This window comes from Falco rusticolus, chromosome 3 (genome assembly GCF_015220075.1).
Source record: "Falco rusticolus isolate bFalRus1 chromosome 3, bFalRus1.pri, whole genome shotgun sequence".
NCBI classification, from domain to species: Eukaryota; Metazoa; Chordata; class Aves; order Falconiformes; family Falconidae; genus Falco; species Falco rusticolus.
Window position 1 is genome coordinate 82,703,753 of NC_051189.1, and position 20,733 is coordinate 82,724,485.

Sequence of the window (20,733 nt, forward strand, 5' to 3'; positions counted from 1 at the left end):
GTTTATTTGGAGCAACTGTGGTAAATAATGCAGGAAATCAGTTTCTCAAACTGAGTTAGGAAAGATTACTGGGATGGGAATTAACGGGTGGAGGAAGAATGAAGAAGGCCAACTGGAAAAGGGAATGAAGAGGATGTGTACGGTGGCAGGGGTCAAAGTCTCAGGCCTCACAGTGGTGGTGGTGGTGGGTGGATAAAAGGGGGTGGAATGTGGAGAGAAAATGGCAGTAGATGACAGACACAAGTGGGGGCGATTAGCCATGAAAATCACTGGCAGCAAGCTTCAGTGCTGCAGTGTGCTTCCACACCAGGGGTTCCTGTTGTGCTAGGAATTTTTGCATTTCACCCACCCAAATGTTGTAAGACATAGACTTTATCATATCATCATGGTATAAAGCTTCTAGTAATAGAAGCTGTATATTTTTTGAGGTGTGGTAAAGCAGGAGAAAAACACCAATCTTCCCTCCTAGACCTGCTTCCCCCCCAGCTCCTGAAATGATCCAAAAATCACCAAATTGTTAAAATTTGGGGGATGTAGCTTGTTGTCTCTGAGTAGTAGCCACATTGTGCATTTATTTGAATGCTCAGTTGTCATCCTAAAGCCTTTAGAAAAGTATGTAATGGTGCTAATATTTATAACCACTTCAGCTTTACTGAGTTAGTATGGGCATTCTTTTTTACAATTCCCTGTGTGAGTGTTCAGTAACTCCTGAAAGATTCATTTTTTAAAAGCTAAACTCTCGCAACATTCCCCTAACAAAGATAAATCATTAATGCAAAGTTAATGTTTTCCTTGTAGCCTCTGTTGCAGTTCCAAAGTGTTGATCATGATATATTTTTTGAAAATGAAAAACATAAGCCTCGAAGTACCTGTTGAGTTTGCTTTTGCCTGAGTGATACCACAAATGCGTAACAAATATAATCTAGTTAGGTATTCTTTTAGTACCCTTAACAAAGGTCTGCTTGCTTCCTCTGGTAATTTTCCGGAATGTTTTTTCAGTGTCAGATGAGAGATGGTTAGTAAATATTTAGTTGGCATTTTCTATGTCACTACCAAATTATATACTAGATCTCTTTCTGTAATAAGAAAATTGTAAATTGGTAGGCAGTGTCAAAATATGTTTGTGTCCTGCTTTCAGTTTAGGGCTCAGTGTTCTCACAACTAGTGTTTTATTGGCAGCTAGTATTTTATTTTGAGTCCTTTTTTTTACGAATTCCAGTTCCTTGCCAAATACCTGACAAGTGAGAACCTTTGAAATTTAAAACCAGTTACTATTTGTCTTACTGTAACTGTTCTGTTGTTACTTTGTGTCAAAGATAATCTGCATGTTGTTGAAATGCACCAGACTGTCTGTATTCTTTGACTACTTCTGCATGTTGATACTGGCTTTCTGTGTTCTTCCCTTCTTTTTACAATACAGAAACTTAAGGAAATGTCCTTGGAGAGAAAATAAGTTGGTTTTTTTTCTCCTGTAGAGGCTTCTTTTCTGAGATTGGTAAAAGGATGATTAGGAGCTAAGGTAGAGGTAGTAGGGGTGTTCATTAGAGTAAAGAGGGGATGCAGATGATTGCATGAAGTAGTATTTCTCAGACTGAAGTCAAAGGATTGCCTGTTAGAGGGAAGGAGAACTTTTCTCTAGTAGTTCTTGTAAATATTTAGTTTCCCTATGTAATTAAAAGTATGTGATGTCTTTAAAAAGTAGTCTCTTAATTAAATCTGTTAAAGTCTTCAAGCTTTGCTGTTTTCAACGTAACTGTTAAACATCCAGGCAGCAATGTCTTTTTCGACTCCTAACCGTAGTTTATCTTCGTTATTTAAATCTGTTATTGACACTGTGTGTTACCATCCAACAGAGATGGATATTTTCTAAAGAAGCTCTGTCAATGCTTTTTGCTGCTTTTGAGCAGGGGTGCATTTGTGTAATACATAGGTGTTGAATTCAGAAAGTCAAGAAAATTTACTATTTACTATTATGAAAACGTCTATACAGGCTGAGAGATCTGCATTATATTCTGTAATATGAGTGACCTTAGAAGAAATCTTGCATTATATGAAATAGATATCTGTTGGAAGTAAGTCATTCTGTGTAAACTTCAATGTGTCTAGATAGTTAAATCTGTTCGCTTCAGTTTTCCTGTCTGTGTGGTGCTTTCATTGTGCTGATTTTTGTTGTTGTTTTGGTGCTGTTGGATAGCAAGTGGAATCTAAATTACCTAGCACAAACAAATTGACAATCTGCAAAATTGCTAATTGTTCTTGTTCCTTGTGCTCTTTCCTTGAACTAGGTTTATAAATAACACAGGGGTATCTTCAAGGTAGTGCAGCGTGGAAGGGCTACTGAATTTAGAATGTGCTTTTTCTTGTAGGCTTGAGCTTATTTTGAGATAATCAGATTTTTATAGTTGACAAAGCTATTAAGAAAACTTCTTTAAGTCAAAAACTAGCATGGAGTTTATTAATTTTCCTGTTGCACTCAGTACACAATGTAACAAATGTATCATGTGAAGTTTTTTTGTTGTTTGAGTTCATATTTTGGGAATCTATAAAATATGCTTATTTGTCTAGTAAACTTCTGCCAAATACAAACATTTTGTAGTTGGCAGGACTTTTAAAGAAGCATTTATATAAAGGAAGAGCTGTTTCATAAGTACCTTTTCTACACAGTTTATTCCCCAGATATGCCTTCACGGCTTCCAATCCAAGACATCTTTGCTGGACTGGTTACGAGTATTGGCACAGCAATACGATACTGGTTTCATTATACACTTGTGGCCTTTGCATGGTTGGGAGTTGTACCTCTTACAGCATGTAAGTATTACTTTTTTGTATTGTACTCTTGTAGGCAGAAAAATATGTCAATTCCTGCAACAAAGTTTTGTAAGACTATTGTTTATTTAGAAAAAAATATCAGAAATTCAAAGACATTATTTCACTTATTGTCACTTAAAAGTTTTAGCTATTTGACTCTTAAGCCAGTAGTGCAATGCAGGAAGCTGTTAAGAGATGACAAAACGCATAAAAGGGCTTTTATACTGCTTATTCCAATAAAACGCCTCTTTTTAAAGTATAATCTTCAAAATCTACATTGCAGATTTTATTTGATATTGTTTATCAATATTAGGATAGAGGAATTGTTCTGATCTGTAATTTATAAATGAAAGTGCAATATTTTTTTCTGTATGAAAAGTGAAATTCTTTTAGTCATGCATAAATTTATTAGTAAAACTCCTCTTACAAAATCTGAAAGTCCTTTTAGTAGTAAAGGAATTTAACAGAAAAAAACCCACATTTAAATTACTGTAGCATCCAGTTTGAAATTCACTTTTCAAATACAAATGGAAAGAGCTATTGATGTTTCAACAAGTGAAAAATGTAGAGAAGATGGAAAAAAGCAAAAGCAATGTGGTGTGCAGTCAAGGAAATGATTGGAAGTGCATCTTTACAAGTAATATACCCCTTGAACAAAAGAGCAGGGAGCCAGTAACTGCATCTCCCTAGACAATTTCTCAATATGTTCTGTGCTTTTATTTGTAGCTGACACTGACTTAGTTTGAGAATAGTACAATACTGGCATCAGCTATAGAAGAATTATTCTGTTCCTGCAGCCTGTCCTTCCTGTGCAAGAAAAAGAGGTTTTCTGGGCGTGGAGTAAACAAAGACTTAAAGTGCTCTGCATTAAAACTAAAAAATACATCAAATTTATTCCTTGGGGTTTTAGACAAATTTTGGGTTTTTACTGTTGTCTGTCAAAATGCAACTGTTGTGTATTTTTCTTACTAAAACTTTTGAAGGACAGCAAAATCGTATTCAGTGGATTAATTAACGTAGTTATGTTTTGTTGCTTAAAATCTGATGCTGGCTCTTCAGTAATACTGAAATGTTAACAGAGGTCACCACTTACAACTTAGATATGTAAGACTTTTAAACTTTTTTTTACAAATGTCATTTTTGTTTTTTAATACTCATTTACTAAGCCAATATAACTGACTTATGAATTTTATTTACAAGTTACTTTTTAAAAATTTTGTCTTAATTTGTCTCCAACATTGCGCGTGTATCTCTTTATGGATTCCTTTACAAGTTAATGTATTGTAAAGGGTAACATTTGCACAGGAAGATATCCAACATGATAGATCCATTCAGTCTTAACAAACCTTGAAAAATCCATTTGCTTTTGAAATTTGTCAGGTTCTGTCTTGTGTGTATGATTTTGTATAGGTATTTTCTTACATTAAATGCCTTTAATGTACTCTTTAATTTTCTACAATATTTAAATACTACTTAATGTCATCTTCTGCCTTCCCCATTTGTGTCATATGGCTCACATAATTGTGTGTGGCTGGCTTCAAAGGAAGTATTCTTCTTAATATTTTATATCTGGAAGAGGAAGATGCAGCATAAAAAAAAAAGTCAAACATACCAAAGGAAATGTATGATTGAATAAATCTGTCTTCCAGGTTAACATGCTGGTAATGCACTTATCCCATTGTGGGATAAGTTCTACATGCCATTCAAAGTATGAATGGAACTGCATTATGTGAGCACCAGAAGAATGAGCAGAAGGGCTAAAAGGAGTATTTGCTGTTTGCCAGAGAGCACTATATATGTGATTTCATTCAAATCAAGAGGAAAGATAAACAGAATAAAGATAAGGTGTCAAGAACAAGGCTGGAGTTACATAGATAAGAGCAGAACAACTGAATTTTGCCTCAGACTCAAGAGGGATGAAACAAAACAACGAGGCAAAGATCCCTAACGGCACACACTCATGAAGAGTAAGAAAGGCAAGGCTAAAATCAGTTAATAAATGCCAGTCAAGAAGAATCCAAGAGAGATGAGGAGGATGTAGTAGCTGGTGTCTTTAACCTTGAGTGTTGTCCACAAGTGGTCCAGTCCAGAGCCTTTGGGTGTACATCTCTTATTGCTTGTATGAGAGTAAGCAAGTGAAATCTGCGAGGGAAAACAGCTTGCTTAGAGAAGTTTCCTTAGAGGTTTTTGTGTAATAATCTCCTTCACATTCCATGAAATCTCACAAGGAGTTTTGTTACACTGTTTTCCTACCAGTGTTGTGTAATCAAAATTTATAAGGCTTGTGTTCTTTGACCTTTTCAGCCTGGCAGAGTTCACAGCAGTATCTTGCCCATTTGAAGTTCCCCCACCATGTAGCTAGATGGGAGGCAGAAGCAAACTTGAAACTCACTGGCAGCAGAGGATCAGTGTCATGCTAAATTTGATTCAGTGACTGTTCAATATAAAATGTGTAAATAGTACTGACTACAATGAGACTGAACGTTTTCATTAGATCAGCTACAGCCATTGTCTCTTTTGTGTTCTAACTTACTCTAGACATTTGAATTTTGTAGTATTATTTTCTGCCCAATGTCAAAACTTCAGGAGGAGTGGTGCATTGCACTGGGGATGTAAGTGTTAACTTCCTCGAAGTGCTGTGTTATATGTAAAAGGTGAGCATGAACAGCAGACCTTTTGGGCATTTCTGATGGATTGATTCATGAGAGATAGAGAAACATAAACTTCCTATAAGTTCCAAACAGGTTTAACCAAGGGATAACAACAGAACTATTTATTCTAGGTTGCAGAAACCCTAGTGTGCCAGTATATACTTGGGTACCTATGCCTGCCTAAAGGGTAGAATAAGAATTTTAAGAACTGCATTTCTGAGCATGGGTGCCTTAATTCTTCCCTCATCCTGTTCTGAGCATCTGTGTCATCCTCCTATGAATACCAACCTAACTTTCTGAAGTAGACTATATACACTGTTAACCTGCTTTTATGTGACTGAAGAATCATGGTAAAAAGGTAACATTAACTAGCATCAACTATTAATCCATAAAACAATTATTTAAAACAGATAACGAAATGGTGGGATTCCTTGATACAAGATACCACAATACCAAAAGTTTATACAGGCTCAAAACGTGAGTGAAAAATGGGATGAGGAAAAAAAAAATCCATCGGGGATTAGTTAGCACTGAGAAACTGTGGCACAGGAACTGAGCTGTTCTGTGTGAGGCATATAAGAACGTACTGAGGAAGTATTGCTCCAGGTGTCTTTAACCTGTGTCCATATTTTTCCTTAGTCATCCATTGGTGTGACCAGTGTTGGAGATGGGTCTAGATGAAGCTTGGTCTAACCTAGTATGGCAGTTCTTAGGCTTTGAAAGTATACTCTATCAAAAACGTTCAGCTAAAATAAATATACAGCTTTGTTCCATATGGTTGTATATGGTCTTGACTTCTGTTAGTTCACTGAAAGTTGATGTTTTTTCCCTTGTCGTGAATTTAGTTAGGACTCCAGGAGAAAAGCGGGGTCCCTTCCAAGTGAGGCTATAACCAAAATTGGATTTATATTATGCTTCTGTTTCTTCATGCAGGTCGTATCTACAAGTGCTTGTTTACTGGCTCTGTGAGCTCACTACTGACACTGCCACTAGATATTCTGTCAACGTAAGTACTTGAACAGTTTGATACAAATAACTTCTCTAATCAGATTACCATGGAAATGGTTGCTTTGGAACTTAAGTGTCCCTTTCTTCCAGTTATGCTTGCTATCTTTCATCGTCTTGCAAGACAGTAGAAATCATTTCACTTTGAAGTTCTGTTATTCAGGATCTTTGGAGGTGGAAAACTGACTTAATGAAATGGGCCCTGACTAATAAAGATTTGTATTTGACATCAAGAAAACTTAAACTGCCAAATTACACTTAACTAAAAAAATTAATTTTCTACAATTCAAATCGGATGCCACATAGTAGGATATTAATATATATATTACTAATAATACTAATGTCACATTCTGTTTGCTTTTGAATTTAATTTTATCTATCTTGATTCTCCTGTGTGGTAGGAATGGGTTTTTTTTATCGGAATTCCTTCTAGCTGATACTTAGATTTTAATGCTTCAGTCAGCATATGCTATTGAGTATTGTCTGTCTTTGGGGTTTTCTAAATCAGTGTTAGTTATAGAATTGGGAAATAGCAACGTAATTGTGTCAGGCTAGTTCTTACTTTTTTCATTACCTTGAACCTGAGGAACTGAAACTTAGTTTGAATAGAATCAGTTGCACATCAAGCAGATTTTGAATTAATATCCTGTGTGGTTCAGCTAAGTCATCTCATTTGAGCTATTTGATTTGAATCATCAGGTCATGTTAAGTTTAATTTTTAATAATGGAGAGAGATGCTTGCTTGAGATTAAACCAGTATTCTTCCTGTTATCTCCCCGTAAGTGTAGATTTTATTTTTATTTTTCTGAGAAGAAACTGAAACAACTGGACCTAGAGCACCTCTTCCTGTCTTATACAGTCTAGAGAGAAAATAAGGCTCAAATATGTGTCAGATTTTAATGTAATGTGAAGCTGTGTTTGACGTGTATTTCTTTGTCATAGTCCATTAAAATAGCATTTTTTCATGTTGGACTTCCTGTCCCCATGGTATTCACTGTGCTGTGCAGACAAAAGTGTGTGTGTGACAATACTTTGGGGGTGGCAGAGTACTACAGTGACATATTTCTTTCTCTTTAAAAAAAACATATTCTAGTTGGCTAGTTTCCTGAGCAAATTCACTGTGGTGAAGGAGTAGTGCAAGGGTGGAAATAAGTGAAGAGAGTACCTGGAGTTAGGGATGAAGGTTGCTTAAGCCAATTCAAGTACCTCTTGCATTGCATGAAACCCTAGTTTCAGTTGATTAACTGAACTTTGTTTTGCTACTGCTTTACAGTTATGTATGACTTCAGATAGATTAGGACTGTTCAAGTATAGAAATAATAAGTGGAGTAAAAGATGAACTGAAATACAGTGAGTGCAGTTGAAGGCAAACCCTGCAGTTCCATTCTTCTGGTTGGGGTAGCTCAGCAGATAAAATGTTTCAGTGGACTGGATATTATGCATCTAGCCATTTAAACAGAAATTTTACTGTAGCAAATAATTTACTTAGTGAATATTGTGTTGCTTTTGCTGTTCTTGAGGATTGTTTTTCCCTAGTGACTCTTGAAGCTTTTCTTCATATTGAGTCAGATAGTGTTTTGCAGGAATATTTATGTTTAAACAGCAGTAATTTCACAAACAAAGCAGACAGAAGTAAAACCTATTCCAAATCAGTGTTTATCTTGTCACTTAAAACCATTTGTACACAGGTACATACAGCCTTCCTAAAATAAATATTAAATTAGTAAATGGTTATGGTATTTTAATGTATATTAATTAATGTTTTCTGGTACTATTTATATTATACATTAATAGTTATGACTCTATATTATAATTATTATAAATTACTAAAAAATTTATGTCTAGATACTTTTTTCACCTAGACACAAATAAATTCAGCTTTTTGCACAAATACCAGTGTATATGTTGATTTGGACTGGGAGGATCCGTTTGGTAGTTAGCAAAATATATTTCTCTTTTGTGTTTTTTTTTCTTTAACAGGGAGAACTTGCTGGCTGACTGTTTGCAGGGCTGTTTTGTGGTAACATGCACTCTGTGTGCATTTATCAGCCTTGTTTGGTTACGTGAACAGATTGTCCATGGAGGAGCACCACAGTGGCTGGAACAAAATCAGCAACAGCCACTCAATGGTGTTGGTCAACAAAATGAGGTAAAGCTTAGCTGCTCAGTAGTTCATGACAAATTTAGAAAACGTGGTTTTTGAATCAATATATTATCAGAACCCATCAGTACTACTATTTTACTGCAGGGTATCTTTATTTGTGCATTAGCGGAAGTTGAACATGTATTTCTGTATGAACACCACTGTTATGTTTTTGAAAAGTGACTTTAACGTTGTTTAGATTCTTATGTGTGTGTCTTTACATTTTCCTTAAAATAATTTTGTGCATATAAAGCTGAATTGTCAGCCATAGTCAATGAAGATGCAGCTTGCTTTTATTTTTGTCTCTTTTATAAAAGTGTTTCAGTAGTTCATCACATAACGGTTCACTGTTCTCAAAGCAGTTGGAGGTTTAGTTGAAACCTCTGAAGTTGGACCTTCTCTGCCTTCCCCCTCACCCCCAACACACATTCACCCCTTTAGTGCTTACAGGAACCTCTTGGTCAGGAGAAGAGATGATATAAGCAATATGTGCATAGGAGGGAAGTAATTAAAGTTTTGTTTCCTTTTGTAATAAATATCAATTTTTTAAAGGCAGAGATAAGAGAACTTCAGCTTGATGGACTGACTTGGGTTGTCCTTGAATTACCATCTTTCTAATATAATGATAGTTTCCATAAGATCAGGAGAGTTCCACAGAGTCACAGAATGGTCAGGGTTGGAAGGGATCTCTGGAGAAATCTAGTCTAACACCTGCCACCACCACCCCTCCCCCGATGAAGCTGTTCACCTAGAGCAGGTTGCATAGGATCAACATCCAGGTAGGTTTTGAATGTCTCTAGAAAAGGAGACTCCACAACCTCTCTGGGCAGCCTGTTCCAGTGCTCTGTCACCCTCAAGGTAAAGAAATTCTGCCTCATATTCAGAAGGAACTTCTTGTGGTTCAGGTTGTGCCCGTTGCCCCTTGTCCTGTTGCCAGGCACTGCTGAAAAGACCCTGGCCCCATTCTCTTGACCAGGGGTCCTCAAACTGTTTAACCAGGGGGCCAGCGCGCAGATGAAGTGGCAGGCAGCCATCTGCAGCTGCTTGGTTTCCCCCCTCAACCCGTGGCGGGGGGTGAGGTGGGGGTGTGTGTGCGGGTGGGTTCTGTAAATACCAGGGGCCGGATTGAGGACCTTGAGGGGCTGTAGTTTGAGGACCCCTGCTCTTGACACTCGCCCTTCAGATATTTCTATACATTGGTAAGATCCCCTCTCAGTCTTCTCTTTTCCAGGCTAAACAGGCCCAGCTCTCTCAGCCTTTCCTCATAAGGGTGATGCTCCAGTCCCCTAACGATCTCTGTAGCCCTTGGCTGGACCCTCTCCAGCAGTTCCCTGTCTCTTTTGAACTGGGGAGCCCAGAACTGGACACAGCACTCCCCAGGCAGCCTCACCAGGGCAGAGCAGAGGGGAAGGATCACCTCCCTTGACCTGCTGACCATGTTCCTCCTAATGCACCCCAGAATCCCATTGGGCTTCCTGGCCCCAAGGGCACGTGCTGGCTCATGGCCATCTTGCTCTCCACCAGAACTCCCAGGCCCTTCTCTGCAGAGCTGCCTTCCAGCAGGTCAACCCCTAAGTGCGTGGGGTTGTTCCTCCCTGGGTGCAGGACCTTAAACACTTGTCTTTGTGGAACTTTATTAGTTCCCTCTCTGCCCAACTCTCCAGCCTGCCCAGGTCTGGCTGAATGGCAGTGCAGCCTGCTGGTATATCAGCCTCTCCTCCCAGTTTTGTATCATCAGCAGGCTTGCTGAAGGCACACCCTGTCCCTTCACCCAGGTGATTGACGGATAAGTTGAACAAGACTGGACCCAGTACTGACCTATGAACACCAGTAGCTACAGGCCTCCAGCTAGGCTTTCTCTACTGAGCACTGGTGAGACCACATGTGGAGTGCTGTATCCAGTTCTAGGCTCCCTTAGTACAAAAGAGTCATGGACATACCGGAGCGAGTGCAGTGAAGAGCCAACAAAAATGATTGAAGGACTGGAGCATCTGATATGTGATGAGAAGCTGAGCAAGCTGGAACTGTTCAGCCTGGAGATGAGAAGGCTTAGGGTGGACCTTGTCATCATGCATATATGCCTGATGAGAGGATGTAAAGAAGATGGAGCCAGAGTTATCTCGGTAGTGTTGAGTGACAGGACAGTGGGCAGTAGGTTGATATTAAAATATAGGAAATTCCATTCAGACAAAAAAAAAAGACAAAAAAACCCAAATGCGGGTTTGGTGGTTTTTTACTGTAGGAGCGATCAACTACTGGAACAGGTTGCTAGAAGAGGTTTGTGAAGTCTCCATCTCTGGAGTTACTCAAAAGCCAACTGGAAACAGCAGCAAGCAGCCTGCTTTGAGTAGGTGGGTTGCCTAGACAATCTTTAGAGGCCCCTTCCAACCTCAGACACTCTGTGAAGAAGTCTGCTTCTTTCAGTTTGAAAATGTTTAGTGGTCCCAAACTGAATGCTTATTTTAAAAAAATACGTTAACTTTTTTAATGCTATTCTTTTTTTCTATATACAGGATAAAAGTATGGAGAGATGTTAATCAATTTAACTGAATACTAATTCTGTTTCTGCAGGCTCAGGCTGTTGTAAATGGAGGTGTTGAAAATGCTGTGCTTGATCAACCTGCTAATGTGGCTGCTGAGAATGTGGTTGTAGGTGAGAACCCTGAAATTCAAGAAGAACAAGTAGATGAAGAGGAGGAGGATAATGAAGATGAAGAAGATGCTGTAGTAGAAGATGCAGCAGATGCAAACAATGGAGCACAAGGTAACAGGTGACTCAAAACAGTAATGTTCTAGTTCTTTTTAAATATAAATTAAACCATTGGAAATAGAACTGTCATAATTCAAAGCAGTTGTGTAAATGCCCACTTCTGCTTATTTATCCTGGTTTTGCAAATTATTTTTTTTTGAGTACAGAAGCATTTGCTTGCTGAAAAGCTATCAGCAGTTATGAGTTGAATGTTAGGTACTGAAGTCTTTTTGTTCATTTAAAACATAGCATGGGAGTGGTTAAATCTTGTTTTGGGTGAGTAACAGCTGTAAAAATGGCCATTGTCTCCTCAGATGACATGAACTGGAATGCTTTGGAGTGGGATCGAGCAGCAGAAGAGCTTACTTGGGAGCGAGTGAGTAAGAATCATTTTCTTGAATTGAAAAATTCAGACAGATACTTGAAATGATTTGTAGTAGTATTGTGTTAAAATCCATTTGAGATCATTTTTACAGTAGACAGAGGTATCCAAATCTGTCAGTAAGAGCCTTTAGTGACCTAAAAACAGTCATTATATTAAAATACTGTTATGCTACTATTGTAACTATTGAAAAGGCATTTCTTTGATTTGAAATACAGTAGCAACTTAAAATGTGCTTTAGCATGGCCTTTCCTGAAGTGTTCAACTTGGTCAGGTTTAGAAATTGATTGCAGCTTGCACTGGGGATCCTAGGCCGGATTAGGAGCACAGAGGTATCGGGTTATGTTAGCGTAATACTTATTTTTTTGTATTCATGAAAGTGTTAAACTAAAGAAAAGAGAGAACTGGAAATTTTGGTTAATTTACTTCATTTACATATTTACAAAAGACAAACTTATTTCTTAAAAAATTGGAGCGCTTCAATGTAACATTGCTTCTGTTTTGTTTATGGATCACAAATTCCATAATTAGAGCATGAGATGCGTGTATACTGTAATCATAGTGTAGAGACTTGAGAATTCATTTTTTCTTGCTGGTTTAGAAGTAGCCAAGATCTGAGTTCAAAGCTCGCCACGTGCAGCAAATTCTACCTGAAGGTAGATACCAGCAGCTTCATGTGATTTATCAGCGTCACTAGGGCCTATGGCAGATGGCTGTAGAGCTAATCACTGTATTCCTAGGGTGTGATATTGTTGTTGCCTTGACTGCGGTGTAGTGGAAATACAGTTTTCATCATGAGGAACACGTCTTGATCTTTGTATCTAGTGAAAGCTTTAGTTGGTTTTGAAAGATATTTCATGGGAAGGGGCATACATAAATTCAGGTTTCTGTACCATTCTGCTGTGTATCTCAAGATGAAAGTGTTATATTTTTGAACCAAATTTATGTGCTGGGAAATGTTGATGTACTTCTAATTGAAAATATTTTGTTGCCTCTCCATGAATCTGGAAATCAGTTTCAGCAAACTCATAACCATTTCCAATCCTATTTGCTGGCATAGGCAATAGACATTGAGTTGACATGTAGTATCAAAAGTGGGGTAGGCTTTTTTGGTGTTTCATCTTGTGAAAATAGCATGCAAACTTTCTGAATTTTCAAAAAATATTTACATCTTGGTTTACTTTGTAAAGTATGTGCAATTTTAATATCTTGGAACTTGGCGCAAAATTCTGGTACAGAATAGCCTTGAACCTGGTACTTCATAGTACTAATCGTGGAGTAGGAGTGTCTGGATTGAAATAGTAAGACATCCTTGGAGCAGATGCAGCATATTTATTTTGTTTTAATAGATACTCTATTTTTGGCTGTTCTGTGGACACTTCCCGTAACAGCTGTGCCAGAGTGGTGGAGGATTTGTTTCCTGTCTTCCCTAGCTGTAAACCAGTTCTGATCTAAATTTAATAACATACAGTGTAGCAACATTATCCTGTTACTAGTTGCTTGTATACATTGAAGGTAAAATATTAACCTTTGACTTTTCTCAGTGCAACATAAACTGATACTTTACAATTAGGAAGCAAAAAAAAAACCCCAAACTTGTATTTTCATATTGAGCTGCTTAAACATGTTTTTAAATAACAGTTCAATCACAGAAATCTTTTATAAATACAAAATCTTTGTCAGGGTCTTCAAAGTGTTGGAAAGAAATTATCTATAAGTTCATTATATGTTTGCTTTGCCATATATAAATATATGCATTTTAGGATATTCCACATGTATATCACTGTATTTGATCAACTGAGTTTGCTGTGTTGAGCGAGAACTTTGTTTCAATCTTTATCTTTAAGAATTTATGTCTGGGTGCACTTGGTTAAGCAATAAAAAAGCTTTTGACCACATCAGATATTAAAAGTTGGTGTGAAAGAGGCTTCTATGAGGCATCTTATTTTATGTGTGTTGCTTATTTTTTCTGATAAGTAAATAAAATGAACTTGTCTTCACAGATGCTTGGACTTGACGGATCTCTGGTTTTTTTAGTAAGTGAAATCCTGCATTTCGAGAATTTCTGTAGAGGGCGCTTTTTTAAAGTAAACTGTATTTTTTAAAACTGCGTAATTCTATTTGGAGTCCCTGTTTTTGTATGGTGTATATTTTTAAAGAGACTTTCATATGATGTCATGTTCAAGCAAACTGTCTGTTTTAGGAGTTTGACAAAATGGAGTTTTGTCTATGTGGCATAAAAGTGGAATTTCTTAAAGCATAGGCAACTTTGGGTCATGTACTCTACTGTAAATAAAAATTGGATCCTTTAAAAAAGCATACACTGAAAATACTTACTGTTCTAGTCTTAAGTTTTGCTCTTTGTTATGATTACAATAGTGTCCTCATTCAGACTTCTCTGATTTGCCCTAATACCACCAGAACACTACTAGAGAATTTTTAGTGTAGGCTAGATTTTAGAATTTAAGATCTTCATTTGTTTCTTGATTTTTGTGTGTGTTCATGGGTTTTTTTTCTTGTTTTCATATTTGTGGTTCCATAGAATTTTTCTCCTCTTGAATATTACTTTATCAGTAGCAAATCTTTATTTTAAAATCTTCACAATAATCTGTCTTGTGGAGCATGTATTAATTAAATTGGTTGCAAAAAATCTTTGATACAATAATTTATCAAAGCACTTTTGAAAGGCTTTTGGCTTTTTAACACTTGCCTGTGGGTGAATTGTGCTGATTGTGTCCCTGAGAGACTCTTCCATACATAATGGGTATCTTCTAGTGGGCTTTGTTACAGATTATTTTGAAGGGCTTTGTCTGCTGCCCATCCTATCTGACTGATGGAGATGTCTAGCTCTGACTTCAGGGTCAGGCAACAAAGAGCACAGAGTCAATGGCAGGAAAACCTTAATCCATCACAGCTACATTCATTGGGTATCATCTACCAGATGACTCATTTCGAAATGAGAAGTAATTAATATTTTAAAGGGAAAGAAGATCTGTGCTCTCTTCTAGCAGTACAAATTTTACTTTGTGTGAAAGATGTAATTCTTAAATATGATTGTGTGTGTTAGGTACTGTAGTGGATAAATATCTCATGTCTGAAATAAAATGTCTTGGATTTTAATGTCTCATGTTTAAAATAATGTAGCTTATGTCATTAGTGATGGACCTTACATATTAATATCAAAAGGATTGAAATCCCAGTGTACTTATGGCTGAGTTCACATCTTAGCTAAAAGCAATACTAAAAAAAGACATATCATTTCTAGAGTGAGAGCTGTCAGTTTTGTTAATGGGTTTCTTGTGACAGTCTAATTGTTAAAGTTCAGGTGAACATTTTCTAGTTTAGAAAACAAATATCTGCATACATTTCATGTAATTGTTTTTAAGGTTGTAACTATTTATATTAGTTTTAAGAGCTCTTGTATGTGCTGTAACACTCTTATTTTGTAAAAATAAGATTTTATCTAGGTAAATGTCCATACATGTAATGCTTTCCTAATCTGTCCTGTGTGTTTTGATTTTTGTGTTAGAGCAAACTTCTTGGCTCTAACATGAGATGTGGAAGTTCTGGTAGTGGTAGGCTGTTGAAATAAGAAGTTTAGACACAAAAGTAAAGTTACTTTTTAAATGACTGATACTATGTACTGTTTCCTTGTCTTCCTTCCTCCTTCCCCCCTTACTCCTCGCAGGAACATGTCTTTTGGGTGGTATCTTTAAATACATTGTTCATACTTGTGTTTGGTAAGTATCATTTGCTCTTGGGTTTTAGAAAGATCCTCCTTTTGTGAAGTGATAATGCAGGTTAATTTTAAGCTTGTTCTTCCAGAATAAATGAAGTTGTGACATCTAAAAATGGAACCACAAATGAACTGGGGATATGAATAATAAATCTTTATTGCTTCTAGCTTTGTCACTTTAATTCCTTTAAGTGAATAGGTTTAAAATAGGTTGTCATGTAGATGTGTTTTCAGTAGCTCCAAGTGTGCTTTAACAAGTGGGAAACTTAACAAGTAGAGAACAGAAGGGTAGTAACTTTTCAAAGCAAGTAAGCAGGAGATCTGGGAATTTAATTTGTGCCTCTCAAGCCTATTTTTAGTATGTTTCCTACTAAGTAATACTACCTAATTTACAGCTGCCAGGTCTCTAGTTATTCCTGATTACTGTCCTGGTGAGTTCAAATGTCACAGGGGGTACTTTCTAGAAGATAAAACAGAAGGAAAACATTTGGAACCTTAATTACTGGTCCAGAATTTCTCCTATGATGTTCCTTGGACGAGTTAGTTCAGTTCAACTCACTATATATTCTACACCTCATTTTAGTACTCATGGAGGAGTTTGTACTCCTTTATGCTTTTTATTAAAAGGGAACTATTGGAAATTCTCTTGTAAAGCAAGTTATTTAAAAAAGCATGAAAAATTGCACTATAATCTCATAAAACACTCAAAAAGATACAGTTTTTAATTCATGAGTCTGGTTTCTATAGGAGTTGAGTGTGATTTTTCCCATTACTCCGCCCCCCAGTCTCATGGCTCTTACTGGGCAGGAGGAGCTCAAGTCCTCCCTTTGTCTTTTACATTTTTTCTATTCCCAGTAGCTGCTGATTTCTCTGAAAGTGGCATAAATTTAAACTTTCTGATCATTGATTAGGGTAATACAAGTCCTGCTAAGTCTTTTTTTTTTTTTTTTGACATATTTAAGGTGCTTTTTTTACAGGAGAGAGAAAATCATCAAGCTTTTCGTTTGAGAGTATGTTCAGGCTACAGGACTCTCCAGAGTGAATCATTATGATATAGTGAAGGCAATATAGATGAAAATAAAAGCTTGCAGTTCCTGCAGCCCCTTTACTTCCTATTGACTTCCTCTACTCTTGTAGAAAAGAGTTGCTGAATTCTATAGTCCTTCATAGCTTAGTTAGAAAACCACAGAGCAAGCTAAAACAACTACTTGATCCTGAAAATGGGGAAAGTGCTATGTGTTTTAATTCATTCCTCCTGAGACCTCAGAATTGGCAAGGGTTCATCTCAGGAATGATGGCAGTTCTTAGTACATTAATTCAAAGAAAAAGACTTCTCAGTTCCTCCTCATCCCTTCACTGCAACATCATCTTTCTCCTCAGTCTTCCCTTTGCAAGTTTTCTGCAGGGCTTTCATTTTTCATGGTATTCTTAAGAATTAAAGCACTAAAACTGAAACCTTTCTAAAGTAAGTCCCATCTGACCAAGATGTAAAATGGCTACTTAAGTCTTTTAGTGCATGAGAAAGGGTGAATATACAGAACAGGTTCATAGAGCAGTCTGAGACCAATACTACTCTAGTACTGAGAGAGAACTATGACTGAGAATATGACTGAGAAACTGAATTAATTTACACATAGCAAGATGTACTAAGGAAAAGACTGTTCTCACTCATTCTGTGTAGTTCTATATTGTTTGTAGTCTTTCAGTGTGAATTCTGATCTGATTTTCAGTGTTAGCAAGTGTTCTATTCCTATAATTTTACAAATATTTGCACATAAAGTAATTCTTTCTAGTTGTTTTCATAAAATTGATGAGTAGAATAATTACCATGTTACAATACACATCCTGTAAATAAGCTCCATTTAGCATTTTTCATGGCCATTTCCCCGCCTTCTTTCTGCTTGTGTTATGCAGCATTTTGTCCGTACCACATCGGTCACTTCTCCATTGTTGGCCTGGGCTTTGAGGAGTATGTAAGTAGTTTTGTAATTTCAAAATGAAAAAACTGCTGCTATTTAATCACATTATTGTTGTATCATCTTTCCACTTTTTTTGTGACTGCAAAACTAATCTGGAGTGTCTAATTTTCTTTCTCCTCAGACCTTTTAATAAATTAAAGATGTTCTCTCACTCCCACTTCCTTCACTATTTATCTTTCAAGTGATGGTTCCTCCTTTTACAAAAAAATACATGGTTTTGTTTTTTTAACAGCCTCTTGTTCCCCATGTACATTTTTAATTTGTCTACTGAGTAGTTTCATAGTTGATTATAATAGGTGGTGAAAGCTATGAGGTAGTGAGGTACTGTAAGGGGACACTTTTTGTTTCTTATATAGAGGTTGTTTTATGTTTGAAGAAAGTAGCAGTTACATTTTTTTCAGTAAATCTAAATGTTTTCTGCTCTTGGTGGAGATAGAAAAATTAGTAGTAGACTATTAAAATATGTAAAAATAAAGTAATTATTCTTCTTGAAAAGTTAAGATTTGGAATTTATCTTGATTGCATAAAAAAGAGATGTAATATTTTAGGAGTCTGATAAAATTTCCCTTTTTTCCCCTCCCCTCCAGGTTCAAGCATCTCACTTTGAAGGCCTGATTACAACTATAGTTGGATATGTTCTGCTAGCAGTGACTCTGATTGTTTGTCATGTATCCTTTTGTCAGTAGTTACTGGGTTCTTATTTTACATGTAAATTATTCTTTTGGCTATATTCTGAGGAGGCATAGACATGATGTAGGTGAAATCAATCTACTGTTTTGCTCTGCTTTTTTGGTGAAATTAGAAGAAAAGGGGTTTTTTCTGTTCTCTTGAACATTCAAGTTGTCAGTGCGACTGCATTCTTCGGAATACTTGCACATGTTTAACAACACAAAATCATAAGCTTTTATGCTTCCTTGAAAGGCCTTAAACTAAATTTTGAAGGTCTGAGTGTAGAACCATTAGTTTTTTCCTCACTGTCCTTACGCTGTTGCTGTGGACTACGTAGTTGTAGCAGAAAGAGAAGCGGGATTATGAAAATATATAGGTAAGATGGGAAACTTACTCACATCTCTTTGATCCTGCCAGATCTTCAGTGTGTTAGTCTTTTAGTTAAAATTGTGTTAGTTTTTCTTTTATGTCTTAGTCATTGAAAGAAATCCTTGCTACAAACTCTCAGGTGATAACCCTCATTATTACAGAAAAAAATTGGTAATGGCAGAGTTCTGAAAGCTAGAAGGATTTGGTCACAAGTGAAAAGTCTACATTCTAGCTGCATGTTTTTAAAGGGGCTACGCAAACTTCAGCTTGAAAGAATAAACGTTTGCTAGCAGTTTTCTGTTTCAAGAGTATGCAAAGCTCACCTCAGCTTTAGACTGCACTATACCAATGTTCAGTGCAAATATGGTAAAACAGTTGATGGGTATGTCTCTCTTGCCTCCTAAAAGAAACCAAAACAAACCGCCAGTGCATGCAGCTTTTCCAAAAAAAGGTGAGAATTTCTTTCAGACTGCACAAAATAAAAGCTACCACTAAAGGTAGGTCTTCAGTTTTGAAACTTACTCATGGCAGACACTTTCAAAAGCAACTGTTTATTTCCTGAGAAAACTTCTGGATGCTTGGTTTAAGAAGGGTGGTTGTAGTATTATTTATGTATTTATTTAGATGCATGTTTTGGGGGTTATCTAGCATGTCAGACTGACAATTCTGGAGACACAGCCAATTTTGAAAATAGAACCCTGATTAAAATGCATGCTTTCTATTTCACTTTTGTCTTTTATACAATTTCCTGTTGCTAAAAGCTACATAAGATAGTGTTTCATATTAATCAAACTATGTTATAAAGTATAATTCAGTATCATTTTCTTGACAAAACTGTTCAGGGTTTGGCAGCACTTGTTAAGTTCCAACGATCACGTCGATTATTAGGAGTTTGCTATATTGTTGTCAAGGTAATTCTATTTTTTGTGTGTGGCAAAAAGCCCTCTCAATCTAAGCTTGCATCATAATTTCATAACGCTTTTGTTAAACTAGTCAGATATTCTTTTCCGTTTTTTCCTAAAGGTTTCCTTGTTAGTGGTGGTTGAAATTGGTGTGTTTCCTCTCATCTGTGGCTGGTGGCTGGATATATGCTCTTTGGTAAGAATGGAAATGAATGCGATAAATTTTTTTTTTAATGGTGTTTATATTCAAAGGAAAAAAGTTCTTACAAGAAGAGTTGTTGTGACAGCACTCTTCTGTTATTATAAACAGTGTTTCTGGAGGGAAATGTTTTTTTAGGTACTGCTTAATGCTAACTTTGTTTTCCTTTATTTTATTAAATACAAATGAACATGCTATTCAAATAATAAGATCCTAATCTTTTTTACTGCATTTAGCAGGCCACTGTTATAATGAAATTACAGGCAGACCTGTGTGCTGAATAAACTTTTTGTATGTTGCTATCTTATGTGAAATGGGAATGACTTCATATTTTAACAGTTGTCCTGTCTCTGTTTTGAACAAGGTACATGCTCTGTTTACTAGGGGTTGAGAAGGACAGTTTTTCTGACCTGAAGAAAAATAATTAAGTGATTAATTTCAAATGGAGAAAACTAATTTCTTCTTAGTAGAAAAAGAATTTTGCTTAAGGGAATAAGTATTTGCTTCCATCACAGTGCCACTTCATCTGAACACATTTATAACTGATGTAGTATATGCTAGTGTTTCACTTCTTCCTGTCAGAAGAAAAAAACTGATCAGAAACTGATCTTTATTTGTTCTTACTGTAAACTCTTCCCTTTTTTTCTAATTAAATATTATGACTATTTGTGTTTAGCAGGAGTCAGACATTTAAAGTAAATGGCTAGTAGTATGTATGAACTAGGGTAAACAAAGTGAGTAACTTTACTCAGATTTGTTTGCTGCTTACTTCTAGGAGATGTTTGATGCCACTTTAAAAGACAGAGAATTGAGCTTTCAATCTGCCCCAGGTACCACAATGTTTCTGCACTGGTTAGTTGGAATGGTTTACGTCTTTTATTTTGCATCCTTCATTCTTTTACTGAGAGAGGTAAGTCTGTAAGAACAAGACTGGTAAGTAACACAGTTAGAGAAGCTTGCATGTTGAACTGGTAGTTAAATCTTTCACATGTAGGTATTGTTGCTACCGTGTTTTGTATGTGTTTGGATTTCAACCTTATAAAAAGGTTTCCACTGCAGTGGAAAATTATTATTTAGATTATAGTTTACTTAGAGGTGTTAAGTTTACAGAGAGTCCTTGAACGTTAATGTTGCCTTCAAA

General features: G+C 36.4%; 1 protein-coding gene across 2 annotated transcripts in view; it reads left to right on the plus strand.

Moving 5' to 3' along the window:
- MARCHF6 (membrane associated ring-CH-type finger 6) overlaps positions 1-20,733 on the plus strand; it is a 51,071-nt gene that overhangs the window by 12,288 nt on the left and 18,050 nt on the right. For both annotated transcript variants that reach the window (XM_037381558.1, XM_037381559.1), the window contains exons 4-15: positions 2,665-2,808; positions 6,393-6,465; positions 8,445-8,613; positions 11,179-11,371; positions 11,671-11,732; positions 13,742-13,774; positions 15,427-15,478; positions 17,389-17,447; positions 18,041-18,121; positions 19,334-19,402; positions 19,515-19,589; positions 20,368-20,502. In XM_037381558.1, coding sequence (XP_037237455.1) covers positions 2,665-2,808; positions 6,393-6,465; positions 8,445-8,613; positions 11,179-11,371; positions 11,671-11,732; positions 13,742-13,774; positions 15,427-15,478; positions 17,389-17,447; positions 18,041-18,121; positions 19,334-19,402; positions 19,515-19,589; positions 20,368-20,502 — 1,145 coding nt within the window. The remainder of the gene's footprint in view (positions 1-2,664; positions 2,809-6,392; positions 6,466-8,444; positions 8,614-11,178; positions 11,372-11,670; positions 11,733-13,741; positions 13,775-15,426; positions 15,479-17,388; positions 17,448-18,040; positions 18,122-19,333; positions 19,403-19,514; positions 19,590-20,367; positions 20,503-20,733) is intronic.